This window comes from Engystomops pustulosus, chromosome 4 (genome assembly GCF_040894005.1).
Source record: "Engystomops pustulosus chromosome 4, aEngPut4.maternal, whole genome shotgun sequence".
NCBI lineage: Eukaryota > Metazoa > Chordata > Amphibia > Anura > Leptodactylidae > Engystomops > Engystomops pustulosus.
The window spans coordinates 25,687,456-25,709,528 of record NC_092414.1 but is presented as its reverse complement, the minus strand read 5'-3'; the positions used below and the strand labels follow the sequence as shown (position 1 = coordinate 25,709,528).

The window sequence follows — 22,073 nt, the reverse complement described above, 5'->3', positions numbered from 1 at the left end:
GAAGCTACAAAGAAGGAAGAATAACAATATAGAAATAAGAAATATAAGCTTTATGTCTATAATTCTATGATGTATACACTCAATCTACTCATTGTATACCTCATCGTCAAAGACGGTATGGTTAAAGAAACTCGTAAAGAAGTTTTGTCAACTCTGTTTTGTTCTCATGGAAGTTGTTCACATATTTTGAATGAGGAGAAGCAAGATCTGTCAGGAGACCGTAATTGATGGGACGCTCCGGTCTCCCAAAACTGTAAGAAAACATAACAGAGGATCACAGATCAATAATCAATATATTCTAAGAACATACACAACATGCAGACTCTACAAATCTGACAATACAGGGGGTCATTTACTAAGGGTCAGAACGCCACACTTTCGTTGGGTTTCTCAAATATTTCCGATTTGCGCCGAATTGCCCCGGGATTTTGGCGCACGCAATCGGATTTTGCCGCATCGGTGCCGGCTTTCACGCAACAGAAATCAGGGGGCGTGGCCGTCGGACAACCCAATGGATTTGGAAAAAACGCAGAATTTAAAAAAGAATTTGTGTCACAAGATCAGCACTTGCATGCACCGGGACGAATCCGGTGAACTCCGGCTGACCTTGGCGTAGCAGCAACACCTGGTGGATATCGGGCGCACGGACCTTTGTGAATCCCGGCAGACCTGAATCAGCGCCGGACAGCGCACCGCGGGATCGCGACTGGACTGGGTAAGTAAATGTGTCCCATAGTGTATAAGTAATTATACTGCCACCTAGCGACCAAATAATATGAACCTGATAACATGGGGAATATATAAATACTATACCTTTCCTCCACCAACTCAATGCTCGAGGATGGAGAATTCAGATCTGGAAAATATAACAAATAATAACATCATCATCTCAGTAATAAAAGTGTCATTTATTATATCCTACTGGGGAGGTATTTGTGATCATTATAGAAGTGTCCTGTGTACCTGCTATGGGTGGCTGGTAGGGACCAGAGCCACCATCCTCCTCTTCAAGGCTCCATGGAGAACTTGGAGTAAATGGATGAGACTGGAATAAAGAAATATAAAAGAGACAGATTATTATTATATAGAAGGAAAAGAAACAGTATAAAAGTGTAATAAACCCTGTAGAGCTGCTGAGGGCCATAGAGAAGACTGTAAACAAGCGGCCACTTACCTGATGTAGAGTCTCATCATTGTCCAATGCGTTGGACTCAATCAATTTGCGGCTCTTTTTGCTGACCAGAATCTAGGAAGGAAAATATCAACAAATTGACGTAATTTTACCTGGACAAGGAGCATCACACTGACACTATCACTACTGATATATGATAGATTGTGCGGTGATTTATCATAAGGATATGTGCCCTGATACATGGCTGGGAGACAAGTATAGGGAGGGGGCAGAAAGCTCCAGAATCTGCTCCTGAGGTGACCCCTAACTTCTCCTATGGGGACCCTAGTATTAGGGATATGGAGTGACACTGCTATATACATGTAACTAGATCATGGAAAGTCAGGAACGTGGCTGTAGTCAGTTTTTATATTATATGTATGTCATTAAAATGATGCAATTTTTTGCCAAAAAAATGGAACCTACCTGGTCCTCGCTGCCGCTGTCTTCCGTATCAGAAGAAATAACAAAGCAATGTTTTCGCTTTTGCTTGGACATTTCTACACAACTGGATAGCAAATGTCTTGCAGCACTAACTCTATAACCCTCAGCGGGTCTGGACGGAATCAGAACCTTTAGAGCTCCTTCATATTGTGAAATCATAGTTTGTGTGACATCACTAATATTCCGGAACATGATGGCTTTTGTTACCATGATGCTCACACTTACATTACAGATAGATAGATAGATAGATAGATAGTATATAGACATGCACAGTGTAAAATATAAGCAAAACTATAATATAATCATCAAGCGACAATATTATTATATAATATAAAGTAGTAACAAGCAGTGCAGCCATCATGGGGGGTCTTGTGGGACTGTGTTCAAAGGTCAATCAAAAGGGGTGACCGAGTGGCTCGCAGTTCCCACAGCCCCCACAAGGCGGATCTTCATATAGACGGGCCCTATATAAAAATCTGCGATGAGTCTAAAAACAAAATAAAAATCTATACTCACCTTTCGGCATCTTCCCCCCCCGCCCCGCGGTTCCTGTCTTCTCATCTACTGGCCTAGACGCATCACTATGACTTGGTGGTGCCGCGGCCGTGTGACGTGATAGTGTATGCACCACGCGGGCCCTTACACTATGACGTCACATGGTCCCAACACCACCGCGTCATAGTATATGCGCCCGAGCCGGAATAGGGGAAGACGGAGCCCCAGGGTTGGGGAAGAAGATGCCGAAGGTGAGTATTGTTTTCTTTTTTTTTTGAGAGGCCTGCTGTGGACATAACATGAATTATAAGGGGAGGAGGGGGGAATCTCGGGTAGACATTTAATTAAAAGGGCCATCTGGGGTGGACATTTCATTAAATGGACTGGGGGGCTGTCTATAATCAGGAGGCTCAAACCACAAGACAAAGAAAGGATACATGCCAAGTGACCAAGACAATACATTCTTTATTCATATATAAAAAAAAACACAACACAAGAAGAGAATAAAAACCATTAAAAATGTGAACAATCACAGAATAATCTACCACAGGAAAACCAAACATGTGATAGTGTTAGTGATCCTGGGGCCACCAGCTCCCCCTGAAGACTAAAGCCTTATGTAACACAAAAAGATACAACAATATTATCCTATAAGGGATTACACATTGGGCTAGGGAAAATGCAGTACCAATATATAATGTAAGCAGATTGCAAAAAAGTCACAAAAAAAGGGGGTTATTTTTTGTATAGAGCATGAGAGTATACAAGCAAAAGTAAATAAATAGATGGTACCACACTGCGCACCTAAGTCAAGATATAAGCAAGTATTAACTGTGCGGCAAACATACACACAAGAGGGAGCTGGGGATGACCGCCCCACGCGTATCGCCACCTGCTGTGGCTTCCTTCCTTCCCCTGAGGAAGCCACAGCAGGTGGCGATACGCGTGGGGTCACTTTGTCTTGTGGTTTGAGCTATTTTTACATGCATTGACCTGTAGACTCTTTACCTGACCTCATTTTGTGCAGTGCTGGTCCCATTTTTTGTATTCTGTATAATCAGGAGGCTGTCTATGGACTGAGGGCGCATGTGCTCAGGGTGCTATCTATATACTGAGTGGGCACATACAGGGGCTAGCTATATACTGAGTGGGCACGTACAAGGGCTAGCTATATACTGAGTGGGCACATACAGGGGCTAGCTATATACTGAGTGGGCACGTGCAAGGGCTAGCTATATACTGAGTGGGAACATGCAGGGGCTAGCTATATATTGAGTGGGCACATGCAGGGGCTATCTATATATGGAGGGGACACATGCAGGGGCATTCTATATACTGAGTGGGCATATGCTGGGACTATCTATATACTGACTGGGCACGTGCTGGCGCTATCTATATACTGCCTGGGCACGCGCTGGGGCTATCTATATACTGAGTGGGCATGTGCAGGGGCTATCTATATACTGAGGAGACATGTGCAGGGGCTAGCTATATACTGAGTGGGCACATGCAGGGGCTATCTATATATGGAGGGGACACGTGCAGGGGCAATCTATATACTGAGTGGGCATATGGTGGGGCTATCTATATACTGACTGGGCACGTGCTGGGGCTATCTATATACTGAGTGGGCATGTGCTGTGGCTATCTATATACTGATTGGGCACATGCTGGGGGGGGGGGCTATCTATTTACTGATTGGCCAGATTCTAGGGCTGTTTGTATACTGAGTGGGCACATGCAGGGGCTATCTATATATGTAGGGGACATGTTCTGTGGTTATCTATATACTTAGGAGACATGTGTTGGGGCTATCTATTTACTGGATGGGCACATGCAGGGGCGATCTATATATGGAGGGGACATGTGCTGGGGTTATCTATATACTGAGGGGACACGTTCAGGGGCTATCTATATACTGAGTGGGCACATGCTGGGGCAATCTATATACTGACTGGGCACACACTGGGGCTATCTATATACTGAGTGGGCATGTGCTGGGGCTATCTATATACTGACTGGACATGCGCTGGGGCTATCTATATACTGAGTGGGCATGTGCAGGGGCTATCAATATACTGAGTGGGCATGTGCAGGGGCTGTCTATATACTGAGTGGGCATGTGCTGGGGCTATCTATATACTGCCTGGGCACGCGCTGGGGCTATCTATATACTGAGTGGGCATGTGCTGGGGCTATCTATATACTGAGTGGGCATGTGCAGGGGCTATCAATATACTGAGTGGGCATGTGCAGGGGCTATCTATATACTTAGTGGCACTGCATCCGCTGCTCTGACGTTTTATTGGTGCATCCTTAACATTAAATGCGACACATTTCTGTTGGACTCTGCATGAAAAATGTGGCGCATGGTCCGACTGTGCACTGGATGCCCCTTTCAGTGCAGAATTTTGTATCTGGAATAGTGCAGCCCTGACACAGATGAGGCGCTAACATTTCTTAAATACGTGTGCAAGTAGTTTGCTCATAAAAGAACATGAAAAGTCTGACAGAAAACTGGTGCATTAGTAAATCTGGGCTGATAAATTTGATGCAAGGACTCTTAGACAAATTACTCCAGAATCCGGGTGCGGGCAGCTTGATGAATCTGTAGGACAACAGGGGGAGCTGTACATGTTGGATGTAGCGTGCTGTAGCAGGACGAGCTGGGCAGATTGGACACACGATACAACGCTGGGAATAGGGGCGGGTGGGTGTATCGGACCACCCCGGCCGGCCGGGAGCTGAACTCACACACCTTCTGTGCCCCTGTAAACACCGGGATAGGGAATGCAGAGGTAAGTATTAGTTTATTGTTTTAATCAGCACCATCCCAGCCACATATCACTTTTTTTTTAGGACTCGGACAACCCCTTTAACCCCTTCGGGACTAGGCCTATTTTGGCCTTTAGGACGCGGCATCATTTTTAAAATCTGCCCTGTGTCACTCTAAGTGGTTATAGCTTTGGGACGCTATAAGATATCCAGGGGATTTTGAGATTGTTTTCTGGTGACACATTGGGGGTCATTTACTAAGGGCCCGATTCGCGTTTTCCCGACGTGTTACCCGAATATTTCCGATTTGCGCCGATTGTACCTGAATTGCCCCGGGATGCGGGTTGTGGCGCATCGGATTGTGGCGCATCGGCGCCGGCATGCGCGCGACGGAAATCGGGGGGCGTGGCCGAACGAAAACCCGACGTATTCGGAAAAACCGCCGCATTTAAAAACCGAAAAAGTGTCGCTCGGGAAGCGCTTACCTTCACCTGGTCCGAGGTGGTGCATTCCGGCGCGTTGAGATGATTTTCAGCGCAGCAGCGCCACCTGGTGGACGGCGGAGGAACTACCTTCACAAATCCCGGCCGGACCCGAATCCTGTGCAGAGAATGCGCCGCTGGATCGCGAATGGGCCGGGTAAGTAAATGTGCCCCATTGTACTTCAAATTATTTTAAAAATTTGGATGAAATCTTTTGTGTTTAGTTATGAAATAAAATGAAATTTGGAAAAATGTCAAAGTTCTAAATTCTCTACTTTTGATGCAGATAGTCATAGCACCCAAATAAATTCATAACTTACATTCTCTAAATGTCTGCTTTATGTTGGATGGTTTTTTAAGATTTCACATATTTTACCAGAATGTTATGAGGCTCAGAATTTGGGTGCCTGTATTTAGATGGACCTGCTAAACTTCTAGAGGGCTAAATAATAGCGAGACTCGTAAATTACCCCATTATGGAAACTACACCCCTCAATGTATGAAAAAGCACTTTTAAGAAGTTTGATAACCCTTTAGGTATTTTGTAGGGGTTAAAACAAAAAGGAGGTACAGTCTACAAATTGTAATATTTTTTTGACAATACATTCATTTTGGGTGGAAAACTAAACATTTGCAATGGATTAAATAAAAAAAGGCTCCACAAAGTTTGATACACGAGTGCACCGATACCCCATATGTGGTGGTCACCTGCTGTATGGGCGCACGGCCGGGCATAGAAGGGAAGGAGGCGCCATCCAGATCAGATTTGCTATGTCACATTGTACAGGCTATAATTTATTTTTCTTTTTTTAATGTGGACCTTTAGGGGCTTATTTTTTTGCCACATGAGATGCACTTTTCTGGTACGTAATTTTGGGGCATCTATAGCTAATTGGTAAGATTTTATTAACTCTGTTGGTGGAGGAAATGAAAATCATCAATTTTTAGGAAGATTTTTTTGGGTTTTTTTTTGGCCGTTTAACATACCATAAAAATAGTATATTATTTTTATTTTATGGGTTGCCACGATTACGAAAATAGCTCATTTGTATAGATTTTTTTAAATATTTTTCCATTTTTACTGAATAAAAAGTAATTTGTCGAAAATGTTGTTAATGTTAACATCACCGACTTTCATATGCATAACTTTTTTTATTTTTCGGCTGACAAATCTGGTTAAGGGCTTATTTTTTGTGAGAGGGATAGTGGTCTTATTTTAGATTACGTAACGTTTTAAATCACTTTTTAGAGAATTTTTTAAAGGGTATTAATTAATAATGATCTTTTTTTCGGAGTGTTTTTTGGGGTTGTTTTTTACGAGGTTCACTTTGTGGGTCTAATAATCATTCTGTTTTATTATGCAGATTGTCACGGACGTAACCAAAATATGTGGGGGGTTTTGTCCATTTTATAAAATTTTACTGAATAAAAACTAATTTGGAGAAAATCTTGTTCATTTAGCATCCCTAACATTTTGACATATGCCGAACTTTTTTATTTTTCAGCTGACAAATCTGGGTAAGGGCTTATTTTTTTTTCGAGAAGAGTCATCCTTTTTAGTGGTCTTATTTTAGGGTGGGTAACTTTTTGTATCCCTTTTTAGAGCATTTTTTAAAAGGTGTTAATTAAAAATGATACCTTTTCAGAACGTTTTTTTTTTGGTGTTTTTTTTCTCGGGGTTTACCGTGCATGTCCAGTAATGATTCTGTTTTATTATACAGATTGTTACGGACGTGTCAATATCAAATATGTGGGAGGTTTTTTGTGTGTTTCTGCTTTTGGCACCAGTCATTGTATCTGATGCTGGATGATTATATATTGAATTTTCTGGTGCATGGAAAACTTCCAAAAAATGACCTGAAACCCTTAGGCCCATTGCACACAAACCAAATTTGTGGCTGGATATTGGTCCTCATAGATGCCTATGGCGCCCGGTCATGGTGCGTTGAGCATACGTTGTCCCATAGCACCACCACTTCCACAGAAAAACATAGGATATGTATTATATTTTGCACACATACACACATTCATACACTGGTATATACATTTACTCACTTAAATATGTCTGTCCCAGGAGCTGATGACCACATTGGGGAAATAGACGGCAGGAATTAGAGATGATAGACACTAGTCCTGTTGTTCTGCTGTCCTCTCTCTTTCCTCCAACATTCCTTATCTGAGCTGCCTATTGATGCTGTGTACTGTGGAAGATGTGCAGTGTTATATACATATGTATAAAATGGCGCACATTCTCTATTCTTCAGTGTGTCAGGTTGGCGTTCGGGGGCCCCCTGACACTGTGGGCCCCATAGCAGCCACTATGGCTGCTAACGTTGTAGTCATACTTCCCAACTGTTTGGCGAGAGAAAAAGGGAGAAAAAGTCCCACCCCCTTTTTTCAATACCACGCCCCTTCCCAAGGGAGCATAGAATTATTTCCACCTATCCTTCACCCTCCCTCATATGTTGGGGTAAAGGCCTAGGTCTCGCTATGATGGTGGCTGTGTCTTCACTCTATGAGCCCCCACAGATGCCCCCTTTAATGAAATGTCCACCCCAGGTGCCCCCCTTTAATGAAATGTCCTGCCAGACGCCCCCTTTAATTAAAATGTCCTGCTAGATGCCCCCTTTATACTGACCTTTCGGCTTCTTCTCCCCGGCCCGCGGTTACGTCTTCTCCCCGTGTCTCCATTTTCTGCTCTTCTGGCCTGGGCCCATCACTAAGACGCGATGGTGTCACATCAGCGGGACGTCATAGTGTAAGAGCCTGCGCAGGGCATACAATATGATGTTACACGGAGTCGCTGAGCAGGGGAGAAGCCTAAAGGTGATTACAGATTTTTTTTTTCCTCATATAGGGCCAGGGCATGGGGGGTTTAGTGGGTACTGTAAGCCCCTCGGGCCCCCCCTTTTGAGAGTAAAATGGGAAGGCCCTTGAACACAGTCCCACTAGACCCCCCATGATGGCGGCCCTCATGGGGACTGTTATAGATTCACCCCTACGCGCAGCTGGGCCTTATAGTACATCCCTCCGGTAAAGTCAATCACTAGCCATTCCATAGAGTGTGTTATGGGTGTAATTTATTAAGGCTTGGGGATCATTTATCATGGCCAGGAATTACGCCACCTCCGCTATGTGCCTGCGCACGCCAGACAGGACCAAACGATAAATCTTCCCCATTGAGTTCTGCACTGAATACATATAACAGTTTGAAAAAGATCTTTATCTTTGTCCTTTCATGAATGAATCTAGTCATGTTTTTTAAAAAAACTAAATATGACAAAAAAAAATTACACAGTGCATTTTTGACCAGCAGGGGGCGGCAGAGTTCCTCCTCCTGCAGATCACTTATCATTCCCATGATGCTGCAGGTCAGCCATACATAACAAGGAAGCCCACTGAGCGGTGGTATCATGTGATAGATTGTTAGCTTCAGGGCTGGGAAGGTTACAGCAGCGGTTCCTCTTTCTGCATGCCAGGACTATATACTGTGCAGAGCAGGAAGCATCGATAGGTAACGCAGCATATCCCCAGCATGGCACAGGCGTGTATATGTCTTCTACTTGCATCCCTGGCTCTTGTGCCATACGTGACAGCCACAGGAATATACATTGACCGTCTACCATGGAGGATCACAGCGGTAAGTTATTATATACCATTACGTTATTGCGTTGTAACTTTAGTTCCTAGTGACTTTTTTTATAGATTTTGTCCATTTTTGTATATTGATAAAGTTTATTGACACAAGCACAGTGAATGGTTGTCACAGTCGTAAACAAAGATAGCCGTCCTTGAGATCTACACGAATGCTGCAAATATGACAAAATGTTATTTTAAAAAGCTTTATTTATATATAAAAACAAAAAACAGCAAAACATTATAATTACCCAACACGTTAAAGAGCTGCAATAAATTCCTTCTCAGTGTGATCTTGCTGTCATCTATGTTTTGTCTATTTCTTACCTGCCAATCGCTTCATATACTCTTTACCTAACAAGATGATTAGTGGGGGTCCGAATGCTGGGTACACAACTGATTATAAACAATCAAGAGAATGGGGGTCCCATTCTCAAGAATGAGTGGAGTTTCAAGTTGAACATGCATACTACTGGGAGTGCCTGAAATCGGCAAGCAGAGTGGTGGGTATCTTCGGCACTCCCATTCCCTGTCTATAGGATTGCTGGAGGTACCGTAGCGCTGTGCTCAGCAATTAATAACATCCCATAACTTTGAACGGAGCATCAAGAAGCATTCTAGAATTGCTGCTCCACCCATAATTGTGAACAGGACTCCTGTTTTCCGTATTGCCGGTATCCCGTTTTTGTGATCAGTGAGAGTCTCATTAGTTGGATCCTCACTTATATAAGCTTGTTATCCGTTATCCTGTGGATAGGGAATAACTTACGAACTTGGTACAACCCCTCTGGCTACAGGTAATCATAGGCTGGCTGTGTGGCTATATCACTGTACGATGCCACATTCATCAAAGCAACATACAGATGTTGGGAGCATCAGATAATTGCGGCCCAGGACAGTGGGGATATAGGGGCTCATTTACTAAGGGTATGAACGCAGCACTTTCGTCGGGATTCCCAAATATTTCCGTTTTGCGGTGAATTGCCATGGGTTTTTGTTGCATGCGATCGGATTGTGGCGCATCGGTGCCTGCTTGCACGCGACAGAAATCGGGGGGCGTGGCTGTCGAACAACCCGACTAGTTTGGAAAAAACGTGGAATTTAAAAAACGAATTGTGTCGCATGTTCAAGCACTTACATACAGCAGGAAGAAGGTGAACTCCGGCGAACCGGCAGTGACACCTGTTAGATGCTCGTCAATCTCGGCAGAACCTAAATCCTCGTCGGACAACGCACCATGGGATCGCGACCGGTCCGGGTAAGTAAATCTACCCCATAGCCACACAGCCACCATAATATCCCTTGGATGGTTATGCGCCCCAAATCCCCCTAACAGGTTCACTTTAAATAGAAGTAAGAGAGCATGACTACAAGATCAGACTACACAGGGTTTTGTTTGTAGTCTGTTACCCTGGAGACACATATGTCTGCAATATGAGCTGTGAATCTGAACAGTGTGTAATTTTTTTTATACAGAATATTTCCAAAATGATTTTATTTGTTCTAAAAGGCTACACGGTACATATACAAGCGAATATGTTAAACTCCTGACCACCGGTACGTTCTGCTGTGATGATTTCACTATCTTGTGATATCTTTAACAGGTTAATGGCTTCTCCTGGGCCAATTGTGATGCTGAGACTCTTCCTGGTAAAATACAGACTTTGACTTTACTCCCCGACCCCTTAGTGATTCCCGGGGAGATCACAGCATCCGCCATCCTGAATACAAGTGTACCCCTGGTCTCTCCAGTAAGGGTAAGTCCTCATATTTATATACGGTACATTCATTAGCACACAGGGAAAATTTGAGGTAAAAGTTGCAATAATATGTGATTTTTCCTTGTCATGCTGAATACAAGTGTACCCATGGTCTCTCCAGTAAGGGTAAGTCCTCATATTTATATACGGTAGATTCATTAGCACACAGGGAAAATTTGAGGTAAAAGTTGCAATAATATGTGATTTTTCCTTGACCATCACATGAACAACCACGGTCATAGCGACTTTCCGTCAATCCTTTCATAGTTGACAAGTTTTTTTTTTCCTACATGGAATAAATCCCAGTATTATCCTGCATGGTGGTGACATTGCTGATTCAGAGATTTCGCTGTCATAGCAGCAACAAGCAGCGCATGTGACCGTACATCGTGTATACAAAATAATCCGACTAAACAGACAGCGCGGTCACAGCGTGGTCAGGACCGGATACACCAGGTCTGGGTGTGGGCTTCAGGTTATACCTCAGAGTCAGAGGCCGTAGTAGTATGGTGTATGGAGATGACTACATACATGGTGACTACATACAGAAGGCACGTGTGGTTATCCCTTTAAGAGCCGCAGTCAAAAGCAATCGCCATATCCCAAAATACAGATTTATCAAAACCGATGATCTCTATCTGTCTATAAACAATCTCCCTGTCAGGAACTTAATCTTATATTCATGAATACTATCATAATGTCCTGGCAGGGTGATTGTTCATGGACAGATAGAGATCACATGACCCTCCATCTGCAGCCATTTTATGGACCGGAATCTCTGGTTGATGAGGTAAAAGACAGGAGGCTTCAAGAAAGATGAGCAGGACTATTAATAGATGTGTATTGGTTAATTATCTAATATCCTGCGCTACACACACATTACAAAACACAAGGTTAAATGGCCAACCCCTTTAAGGTGTGGATACATGCCACATAAACAAGTGTCTTATCATCCTATAACTGCTTACCTGAGCGAGACGTTTGGTTTGTCCTCAGTGTAGTATAGACCTTTCACCTGGAATAGTTCTACTTACAATTGATAAGGACATTCAAAACAATCTGCCTCACGGGGGAAGAAAGATTTCAAAAGTTTATTAAGAAGTGAGGTTTTAGTATATAGAAGCGTAGAGAATTCATGGGATTGGCCCGGAAATTACTAAAACTGGCCCATTACCCCATGATAGATTATCAGTAGTTGTTTGTAGGGGGCTGACACCAAGTTCTGCACTGAGCAGGTGTGGGGGGCTATGGTACAGAAGCAGAAAATCTAATGATTAGCCCTTCTTATAATTGTTATCCATGACCTCCTTCCTTCTAAATTTAACTCCCCCCCCCCCCCTCCCCCTTGGAACTCCACATCCCCCTCCCTCTTCCTGCTGTCTTCTCACACAGTGGGAGCGGAGAAGTGCTCCTGCACAGTGTAACAGCCTGTGAATCTGCAATATGGAGGGACTCTTATGGACGGGTGGTTTAGTGTCCCAGATCTCCCACTATGTGGTTGCATTTAATAAAAAAAAAATGTATACTTACCTTCGTCAGGAGCTCCGCGCACCAGCGTGTTGTGGTAAGTGAACCCTGGACATATGCAATGAAGCCATGATATTATCTCAGCTTTACTTGCCTCAACGCAAGATGAGGAACCGAAGCGGGATCTCCAGATGTGAGTCCGAAGTGCCTCATCAGACTTACATCTAGGTGATTATAAATGTTTTTTTTAATTGAGGCCTCACAAAACTAACATACAAGTCGATTTGGGACCCTAAACCACAGACCTCTAAGGACCTATAGTTGGTTTAAGGTCCCAAATTGACCTGACAGGTTCTCTTTAACAAATAACCGAACTCTTACAAGGACAAGGAGAATTCTGTGTTCCATCATAGTTAGATTCTTATCTTCTGTGTCTCTTCTCTCAAGGCCGTACGTCAGACTGGTACAAACCAAAACAACCAAATTCCAAGACAGCGGGTACAAGGTTACATAGAAATATCATTAGTATTACAGAGAGGATACACATGCGCCAGACCTGATGCCCCCTCATCCCCTTAAAGGGGATTGAGAGGGCTCTGTCTTTCCCTATACCCCCAGAGAATGAAGGTAGTACATGTTGGAGGCTATACTATAGATTTTGTATATTGGACAGGCTGTGCAGATTTGTAATTTCCTTCTTATGGCTTGTTATTATACTTCTTGTTCCTTTTCTTACTTCTGCAAAGGAAAACCACAAGGAACTGTAATGTACACAGCGGGGTGTGAGCGGGCGCTTGAGTCACCTGTAGCCACATCACAAGTCTCCTGCCACCAGTACATTGTTCTCAGGAGGTCCAAGTGTGATTGCTGCCACCAGTACATTGTTCTCAGGAGGTCCAAGTGTGATAGCTGCCACCAGTACATTGTTCTCAGGAGGTCCAAGTGTGATAGCTGCCACCAGTACATTGTTCTCAGGAGATCCTTGTGTGATAGCTGCCACCAGTACATTGTTCTCAGGAGGTCCAAGTGTGATAGCTGCCACCAGTACATTGTTCTCAGGAGGTCCAAGTGTGATAGCTGCCATCAGTACATTGTTCTCAGGAGGTCCAAGTGTGATAGCTGCCACCAGTACATTGTTCTCAGGAGGTCCAAGTGTGATAGCTGCCACCAGTACATTGTTCTCAGGAGGTCCAAGTGTGATAGCTGCCACCAGTACATTGTTCTCAGGAGATCCTTGTGTGATAGCTGCCACCAGTACATTGTTCTCAGGAGGTCCAAGTGTGATAGCTGCCACCAGTACATTGTTCTCAGGAGGTCCAAGTGTGATAGCTGCCATCAGTACATTGTTCTCAGGAGGTCCAAGTGTGATAGCTGCCACCAGTACATTGTTCTCAGGAGGTCCAAGTGTGATAGCTGCCACCAGTACATTGTTCTCAGGAGGTCCAAGTGTGATAGCTGCCATCAGTACATTGTTCTCAGGAGGTCCAAGTGTGATAGCTGCCACCAGTACATTGTTCTCAGGAGGTCCAAGTGTAATCACTGCCACCAGTACATTGTTCTCAGGAGGTCCAAGTGTGATAGCTGCCACCAGTACATTGTTCTCAGGAGGTCCAAGTGTAATCACTGCCACCAGTACATTGTTCTCAGGAGGTCCAAGTGTGATAGCTGCCATCAGTACATTGTTCTCAGGAGGTCCAAGTGTGATAGCTGCCATCAGCACATTGTTCTCAGGAGGTCCAAGTGTAATCACTGCCACCAGTACATTGTTCTCAGGAGGTCCAAGTGTGATAGCTGCCATCAGTACATTGTTCTCAGGAGGTCCAAGTGTAATCACTGCCACCAGTACATTGTTCTCAGGAGGTCCAAGTGTGATCACTGCCACCAGTACATTGTTCTCAGGAGGTCCAAGTGTAATCACTGCCACCAGTACATTGTTCTCAGGAGGTCCAAGTGTAATCACTGCCACCAGTACATTGTTCTCAGGAGGTCCAAGTGTGATCACTGCCACCAGTACATTGTTCTCAGGAGGTCCAAGTGTGATAGCTGCCACCAGTACATTGTTTTCAGGAGGTCCAAGTGTGATAGTTGCCACCAGTACATTGTTCTCAGGAGGTCCAAGTGTGATAGTTGCCACCAGTACATTGTTTTCAGGAGGTCCAAGTGTGATAGTTGCCACCAGTACATTGTTCTCAGGAGGTCCAAGTGTGATAGCTGCCACCAGTACATTGTTTTCAGGAGGTCCAAGTGTGATAGTTGCCACCAGTACATTGTTTTCAGGAGGTCCAAGTGTGATAGCTGCCACCAGTACATTGTTCTCAGGAGGTCCAAGTGTGATAGCTGCCACCAGTACATTGTTCTCAGGAGGTCCAAGTGTAATCACTGCCACCAGTACATTGTTCTCAGGAGGTCCAAGTGTAATCACTGCCACCAGTACATTGTTCTCAGGAGGTCCAAGTGTGATCACTGCCACCAGTACATTGTTCTCAGGAGGTCCAAGTGTGATAGCTGCCACCAGTACATTGTTTTCAGGAGGTCCAAGTGTGATAGTTGCCACCAGTACATTGTTCTCAGGAGGTCCAAGTGTGATAGCTGCCACCAGTACATTGTTTTCAGGAGGTCCAAGTGTGATAGTTGCCACCAGTACATTGTTCTCAGGAGGTCCAAGTGTGATAGCTGCCACCAGTACATTGTTTTCAGGAGGTCCAAGTGTGATAGTTGCCACCAGTACATTGTTTTCAGGAGGTCCAAGTGTGATAGCTGCCACCAGTACATTGTTCTCAGGAGGTCCAAGTGTGATAGCTGCCACCAGTACATTGTTCTCAGGAGGTCCAAGTGTGATAGCTGCCACCAGTACATTGTTCTCAGGAGGTCCAAGTGTGATAGCTGCCACCAGTACATTGTTCTCAGGAGGTCCAAGTGTGATAGCTGCCACCAGTACATTGTTCTCAGGAGGTCCAAGTGTGATAGCTGCCACCAGTACATTGTTCTCAGGAGGTCCAAGTGTGATAGCTGCCACCAGTACATTGTTCTCCGGAGGTCCAAGTGTGATAGCTGCCATCAGTACATTGTTCTCAGGAGGTCCAAGTGTGATAGCTGCCACCAGTACATTGTTTTCAGGAGGTCCAAGTGTGATAGCTGCCACCAGTACATAGTTTTCAGGAGGTCCAAGTGGGATCACTGCAAATTTAATACCCGGAACAGCAGCAGGGCCATACGGTCATCTGTGCCTCCTACCACAGCCAAGTCTTATTTATAGTGTACACTGGGCAGCAATGTGTAACACTGCTTTATAATTTGCTTTGCTTGCTACAGCCTCTGGCAGAATCTCTCATATAAAGAGCTCCTCCTAGTGGTGGCAGTAGTAAGGAAGAAATGTAAGCAAATATAAAAATCTCTTCTCAAAGTGAATGAATGTCAATGATCATCTTATTATTGTACATGCAGCTGCCCCCATCTATGTCCATAAGCTGTGCAAAACAAAAATTAAGATCACCAGCCCGGCAGGTCCATTGACCTGCGTATGCGCAGCAGTGCATCATCCACAGGCAGGGACGAATCTATCTTCTGCCTGAGGCGAGCTACAGAACGGCTCCACCCCACCCAGAAGTAATTATTAGGTCTCGCACCCGTACTGACATCAGGTATGAAGTGACACTATTTTAGCTGTCAGGCCCTGATTAATAGCAGGTGACTGCCCCCCTGATGCTGCCCCCCCATCTTGCTGCAGGTGGTGCTGCCTGAGGCAAGAGGATCAACTCGCCTTATGGATGATGCTCCCCTGTCCACAGGGCGTATTGAGGGGGACTATTATCCCATCTATATCCTGATCAAAGTTATCAGTCACTTCTGGTTAGAGGAGAAGAGTATTTGCAAAGAGTTTGTATGTTCTCTGCGTGTTTGCTTGGATTTCCTCCGGGTCCTCCGGTTTCCTCCCACACTTCAAAACATACTGGTAGGTTGATTAGATTGTGAGACCCATTGGGGACAGGGACTGATTTGGCAAGCTCTGTGCAGCGCTGCGTAATCTATGTGCGCTATATAAAATAAAAGAATTATTATTATTCTTAGGTTAACCCCTTTTAAATTAGTCAAAAAGATGGCTACATCTCCCCAATAGCTGTGGAATATGTGTCACTATGGAATCTGAAATCTATGATGTTGCTGTTTTTTTTCTGCTTGCAACATAAAAAATGTACTTCCCCTCTAAGCTTCACATAGAGATCATTCATGCCTTATAATGGGGGAATACAAAACGTCTTGCTCTGAGCTTGGCCTACATTTGCAGCATGCCAGCACATTGAGCTGTGTGGGCAGCATGGCACGATGCCAACTACATCCAACACTATTTATTAAAAAGAATAGACCCTTTTACACCCTTTTTGGTGATCAAACAAATTGTTATCATTTATAAAGACAGGATATTGATAGTTATAGCATTTTTACAGGTGCTTTAAGCCATGGAGGACAACAGATATCCTCCGTGGATAGTTATGGGTCATATAGGGCACACATTAAAGTGAACTGGAAACCATGTAATGAGTGACGTGTCTAGTAATCCAGGCTCTTGGGTAACCTTTCAGCTTCTCCTGATTTTATATATTTCAGCAATTCACATGAGCCATCACTGCCATGATAAAAGATAGGGAAGTTATCTGGTAGCCTGTGTATCATAAATCTCAGTGAAGGGAGCCTGGTAAGAAGGATTTATGATGCTTAAATGGCTAGATAGGACAGGATTTAAAAATGATTCTCTCACTGGTTTCAACTGAGATTGCTGTGACCCTTATATATGTACCACTGCATGAAATATGTGGATACATAAGGTCTACCTAGGAGATATCCGGTTATAACAGTTTTTACTTACGCAGAGACAGTTCCAATTTGGATCTGCCACCTATGAAACAAGGGCGTATAGAAATATACTGGGGGTTGACAATATCCAACCTAAGGTGATGATACAACCCTATAAATCTATATTTATGCGAAAATAAAGTAGGTGGGTAAGACATTATTTTTGGGCTGTATTACATCACTGCTCTTTCCAGCTCTTTTACTATTTGCTTTTCAATCTCTTGAGATAAGGTCAAGTGGCTTGTTGATACAACTCACATGATATATAAGTCATAAGTGTTCATTGTTGGATCAGGCAAGGTTACTCTGCACTATTGTATGAGAGAATTGCTTAAATGGTGACTCCCATACACTTCACTCCTGAGCTGCAGGGGTGCAGTGATGTCACTCAGCCTCATGCTCATGTATAGCCTCATGTTCTCACCCAACCTCGTGTGTCCTGGTCATCCCTGGCGCCAATAGTGCAAAAATAGTCCAAATTTTTTTTTTTGTTTTGGTTCCCATAGATAGTAATTACAGCAGAGAAGGAATTCATGGGCGAGTGGTTGAAGATCCCCTGCTTGGATAATTTGGGAAGCTGCACTTATGGAGATTTTTGTGATGTTCTGGATGAGTTAATTCCACCGGGCCTACCATGTCCAGAACCTCTGCACACCTATGGGCTACCATGTCACTGCCCGTTTAAAGAGGTAAGTGCCAGGCGCTGCTATATGCTTGTGTAATATATAATATATTATTGGTGTCAACTGTTTACAGGTTACAGGGGGAATTACACTTTTACTTCCATCTATTATCACCGGTTGTATCACAATGGTGGCTTCCTCGTCTGTATACACAGTGTTCATTTAGTGCAACCAGAATGACAGTGATGGTTGTTGACGTCAACAAATGGTACATTATACAATTTTTGCCTTCCTACAGCCACCACTAGGGGGACCTTACTGTATACAGAGTTATAAAGTTAAGTGTAAGTTCAATAGTAGTTGAAGGGCCCTTACCTATATATGTGTATGTGTATATGGAAGTAGTGCCACTGACCTCGCTGTCTTCCTCGCTTTCTTCCTCTGTCCTGGGTTCGGGTCCGTCGGCTCTCTGCGCATGCTCGGTGTCTCCGCTTTGGAGGTGGAGGTGTGGTGGCACCGTGCATGCGCGGAGTTGACACGGGGGGTTGGGCGGATACTCGGACAAAGGGCGGAGAGGAAAGTGACGACAGACGCCGAGCCACTCTGAAGCATTTATAAGGGTACTACTGTCCGATATACAATATCCCCTGAGGAAGCTGTGATGGAACAGCGATACGCGTGGGGCTAATCCTCCATCAGCCACATGGAACATATACAACTACTACTTATATATTCAATGATGATATGATGGGGGCTTATTTGCTGCTGTATTTTGCTCGATATCTGTTTATTCAGTTGCACTTTACCAGTCCATGTTTACAGATTACTTTATCAAGTAGGAGCCGATAGGAGGTTACACATTTTAATCTTAACCATTGGGTGTTTGTTTTTTATGTGTTTTTAGTGTATATCAATAAAATATGGTTTGTTTTATTAAATAGTTTACCATAGTGGTCTTTGGACACCAGCTCTGTTTACACATTTGTAGACTACCCTAACCGACCTGGCGAAGATTTTGTTGCCCTGGATACTATTTTTATTATTAGGCCCATAATTTTTTTTAATAGTCCGCATCTTAGCGGTTGTCTTAAAGTTTGTTTGTTATCCTCTACCTATATAAAGGAAATCGATTTTATCAGAGGGGGTCCGACTGCTGGGACACCCACTGATCACAAAAAGTGGCCTTTTTTTTTTTTTTTTTATAAACTAATGTCATAGTTACAGCATGTGACCTACTGTTTGATTCAATACTATAAGTGTTGGAAATTACTGAGCACAGCGCCCGGGTATACACAGTGAATAATAGTGCCGGAGATGCCATTTTTGATGCTCCCTTAGTATTGAATGGAGCAGCAAGACATATGCTTGACCTACCACTCCTGCAAGTAGGACTCTTGTGATTGTTGAGGGCCACAGCAATCAGATTTTGATGCACTATCCTGTGGATTGTGGATAATAATCATATTTAGGACAACCCTTTTGAGTAGCCCCCTAAGCCTCATCCTATAATTGCTTGTATTTTTGAGTCCTGTCCCCTGTTGTGGCAGATATTTTTCACCCTTCTCCGGGTGGTGTGGGACCAGTAATTTAGAGCGCACAATGATAAATGTTTTTTCTCTAATATGTGTAGAGGTTTTGCTACATTATAATTAGGACCTTAAATAAACATGACAGCTAATTACACCTCCTCCTTATTTTGCAGGGTGGCTACTACCTTCCTGTCACCATGTTTGAGGTACCGAGTCTGTCTCTCCCGTCTTGGTTCACCAAAGGCAATTACCGCATGAAAATAGTCGTCAGCCACCAAGACCAGGAGATCGGTTGCGCCAAACTCACTTTTTCTCTATCCGGTACTTATCTGTGAAGGAAACTGGGAACAATTTACTAGAGAAGACGCATCATGCTCTCTACTGGCCCTGCCCTGTGTTATATTAGGCGCCATGGGATGCGCCATCGGTCAAAAACAGACTTCTTCTTTTTGTATCATTTGCTCTTCTAGGCAGCGCAATGTTATATGTTCTGGATCCTTCTGTGGGAATACTCTGTAATGCTATAAGATTATCTATGGCTGATCTAGGCCGCATTGATATCTTTGGGCTGCCCATGTAATACATGGACATGGTACACCTGAAATTTTTTTTATATGGTACCAGCACATTTTGGCGCAGAACTATTAAGAAGAGATTGGTAAATGTTGTAGGAGGGTCCTGATGACCTGCCCTGACCTCTGATTTCTGGCCAGGTAACAGTCCCACATATGACGCCGTGTCTCTGGAAGACTCGCACGTGCCTTGGCTGTACAAGATGTAGATGTATTTTTGCTGTAGGAATACTAATGTGATGTACAATGAAATATTCTACTAAAATATCTTCTTATAACTCGACTGGTCAGCTTTTTTTTCGCAGAAGGTACTACGGCTATAAAGTTTCTTCTTTAAGGATCTGTAAGGGGGTGTTCTGAGAATTTTCTTGACTGATAAATCGACGTATAACAATCTAAACATAAAAGGAGATGCTAAGTCACTCCTTAGCTACCACCAGATTTTACCCCAATAAACTATCAGCCCTTCAGGTAGGGTATGAAATGCCCTTCCTAAAAATGTTTTTTTTCCAGATGTGAACGAGTCCTTTTCTACTTGAGTGCAGTTTAGTGTCATTTTCAGACGCCCTTGTCTTTTGTTCTATAGGATCTAAAAACGTGCTGCTGGAGTCCCTTTAAACGCTATAAGACTGGACATGACACTGTGATCACTTATTCCATCATTGGCCTCAATGTTTGCAAGCTATTTATCTATACATAACTTCTGAGGCCAATGAATGTCTGTGCACTCATGTGATGCATGGATATGTTGGTGACCAGACCATGGAATGGGGCTTTGGGACAGGACTGTGTTACCTGGTTATTAGTCCTAAATTGGCCATAGAACTGTCTAGCCTACAATTAGAGAGGGTAGCACGGTGGCTCAGTGTTTAGCACTGCAGCCTTGCTGCGCTGGGGTCCTGGGTTAGAGTCCCATCCAGGTCAACATCTGCAAAGAGTTTTTATGTTCTCTCCGTGTTTGCGTGGGTTTGCACCGGGTCCTCCGGTTTCCTCCCCCACTCCAAAAACTTACTGGTAGGTTGATTAGATCATGGGGACCATGAGGGACAGGGACCGATTTTGCAACCTCTGTGCAACGCTGCTTAATCTGTGTGCTATATAAATAAAGTAATTATTAATATATTATTATTATTACAACTACCAATGGGGGTCTACCATTAACCAAATACAGGGACGGGAACTAATGTGAGTGATTATATTCTGACTACATTGCTATGGGAAATGGGAATAAAGTAATCTATAAAGAGAGGCCTCCACCTTCGAATTTTGAGATGCCAATGAACCTTACTGACATCTGGTGCATAATATCTGACTGGCGCCTTATTCTCTCCTATGAGATGACGGTGATATCTGTCCTGAAAGACTCATAGTCCCAAGTGTTGGGTTGCAGCCAGGTCAGGCATGAGCACCAGAGTTTCCAACATTTTGGGGGTGTACTTTTCATAGTCCAGCTGCCTTCAGCAACTACCCTTTAACTCTTGTAATAATTCCCTACTATGAGTAAGTTTTCTGCTATTATTTTTCACACCATGTATTTCCCAATTCTGGTAAAGTACAAGCCTGAGACAAGCGGCAACAAGTAGAGGAGTCATATTTCACAAAGACGAGAGTGTAGATGTCTATAAAGGCAGATTCCCCCTGGAGGTCAGACATATATAGTATGGAGGAGGAGTCCTGATGCTACATAACTCTACAGCCTCACATTACAGCCCGGGATTACACCTATCTATAAACTATCTATCTATCCATCTACTTCTATCTATCTATCTACTTGTATAAAGCAGCACATACAATTGTGAAAAAGGTGGGTGCAGGCCTATTTGGGCCGGGCAGCAGCTCCACAACAATATATAATTGGAAATCTTTAGCCCCAAATCGCATAGAGAAGGGGCTGGGGACTGTAGGGGATTTCTAGGGATGATGGTGCAGAAGGCGGCTAAAAAGGCGATTGGCCCCTTCTTTAGGCGGTCCCAAAAAGGGGCTGGATTGGGCGGGCTTATTGAGGCCCGCCCCGAGGTTTTAAAAGCATTGGGGGCACGTGGAGGGGCCTCTTTCCTTCTGCCCTCAGGACTGAGCGGTGTGAAGTCGCCCACCCACCCTGCCCTCAGGTTACTTTTCGTTTACAGGTGTTTTTTCCGGTTTCTGGCTGTTCTCTGTCTTCCTTTCAGATGTCACAGCATTGGCAGATTTTCACATGCCCGAAGGCGAGATGAAGGTGCCCACATGACGTCTGACGTAATTCGGGTGAAAGGTTTTTGCTCAAAAAGA

The 22,073-nt window shown here is 43.9% G+C and overlaps 1 protein-coding gene across 1 annotated transcript; it reads left to right on the top strand.

The window, feature by feature from the left end:
* Nucleotides 1-8,743: 8,743 nt before the first annotated feature.
* LOC140126291 (ganglioside GM2 activator-like) lies at nucleotides 8,744-20,088 on the top strand. Its single transcript, XM_072145557.1, has 4 exons — nucleotides 8,744-9,007; nucleotides 10,608-10,760; nucleotides 17,588-17,770; nucleotides 19,407-20,088. Exons 1-4 carry the CDS (start codon nucleotides 8,903-8,905, stop codon nucleotides 19,566-19,568), a joined length of 603 nt encoding a protein of 200 aa, XP_072001658.1. The 5' UTR covers nucleotides 8,744-8,902; the 3' UTR covers nucleotides 19,569-20,088.
* Nucleotides 20,089-22,073: the final 1,985 nt, after the last annotated feature.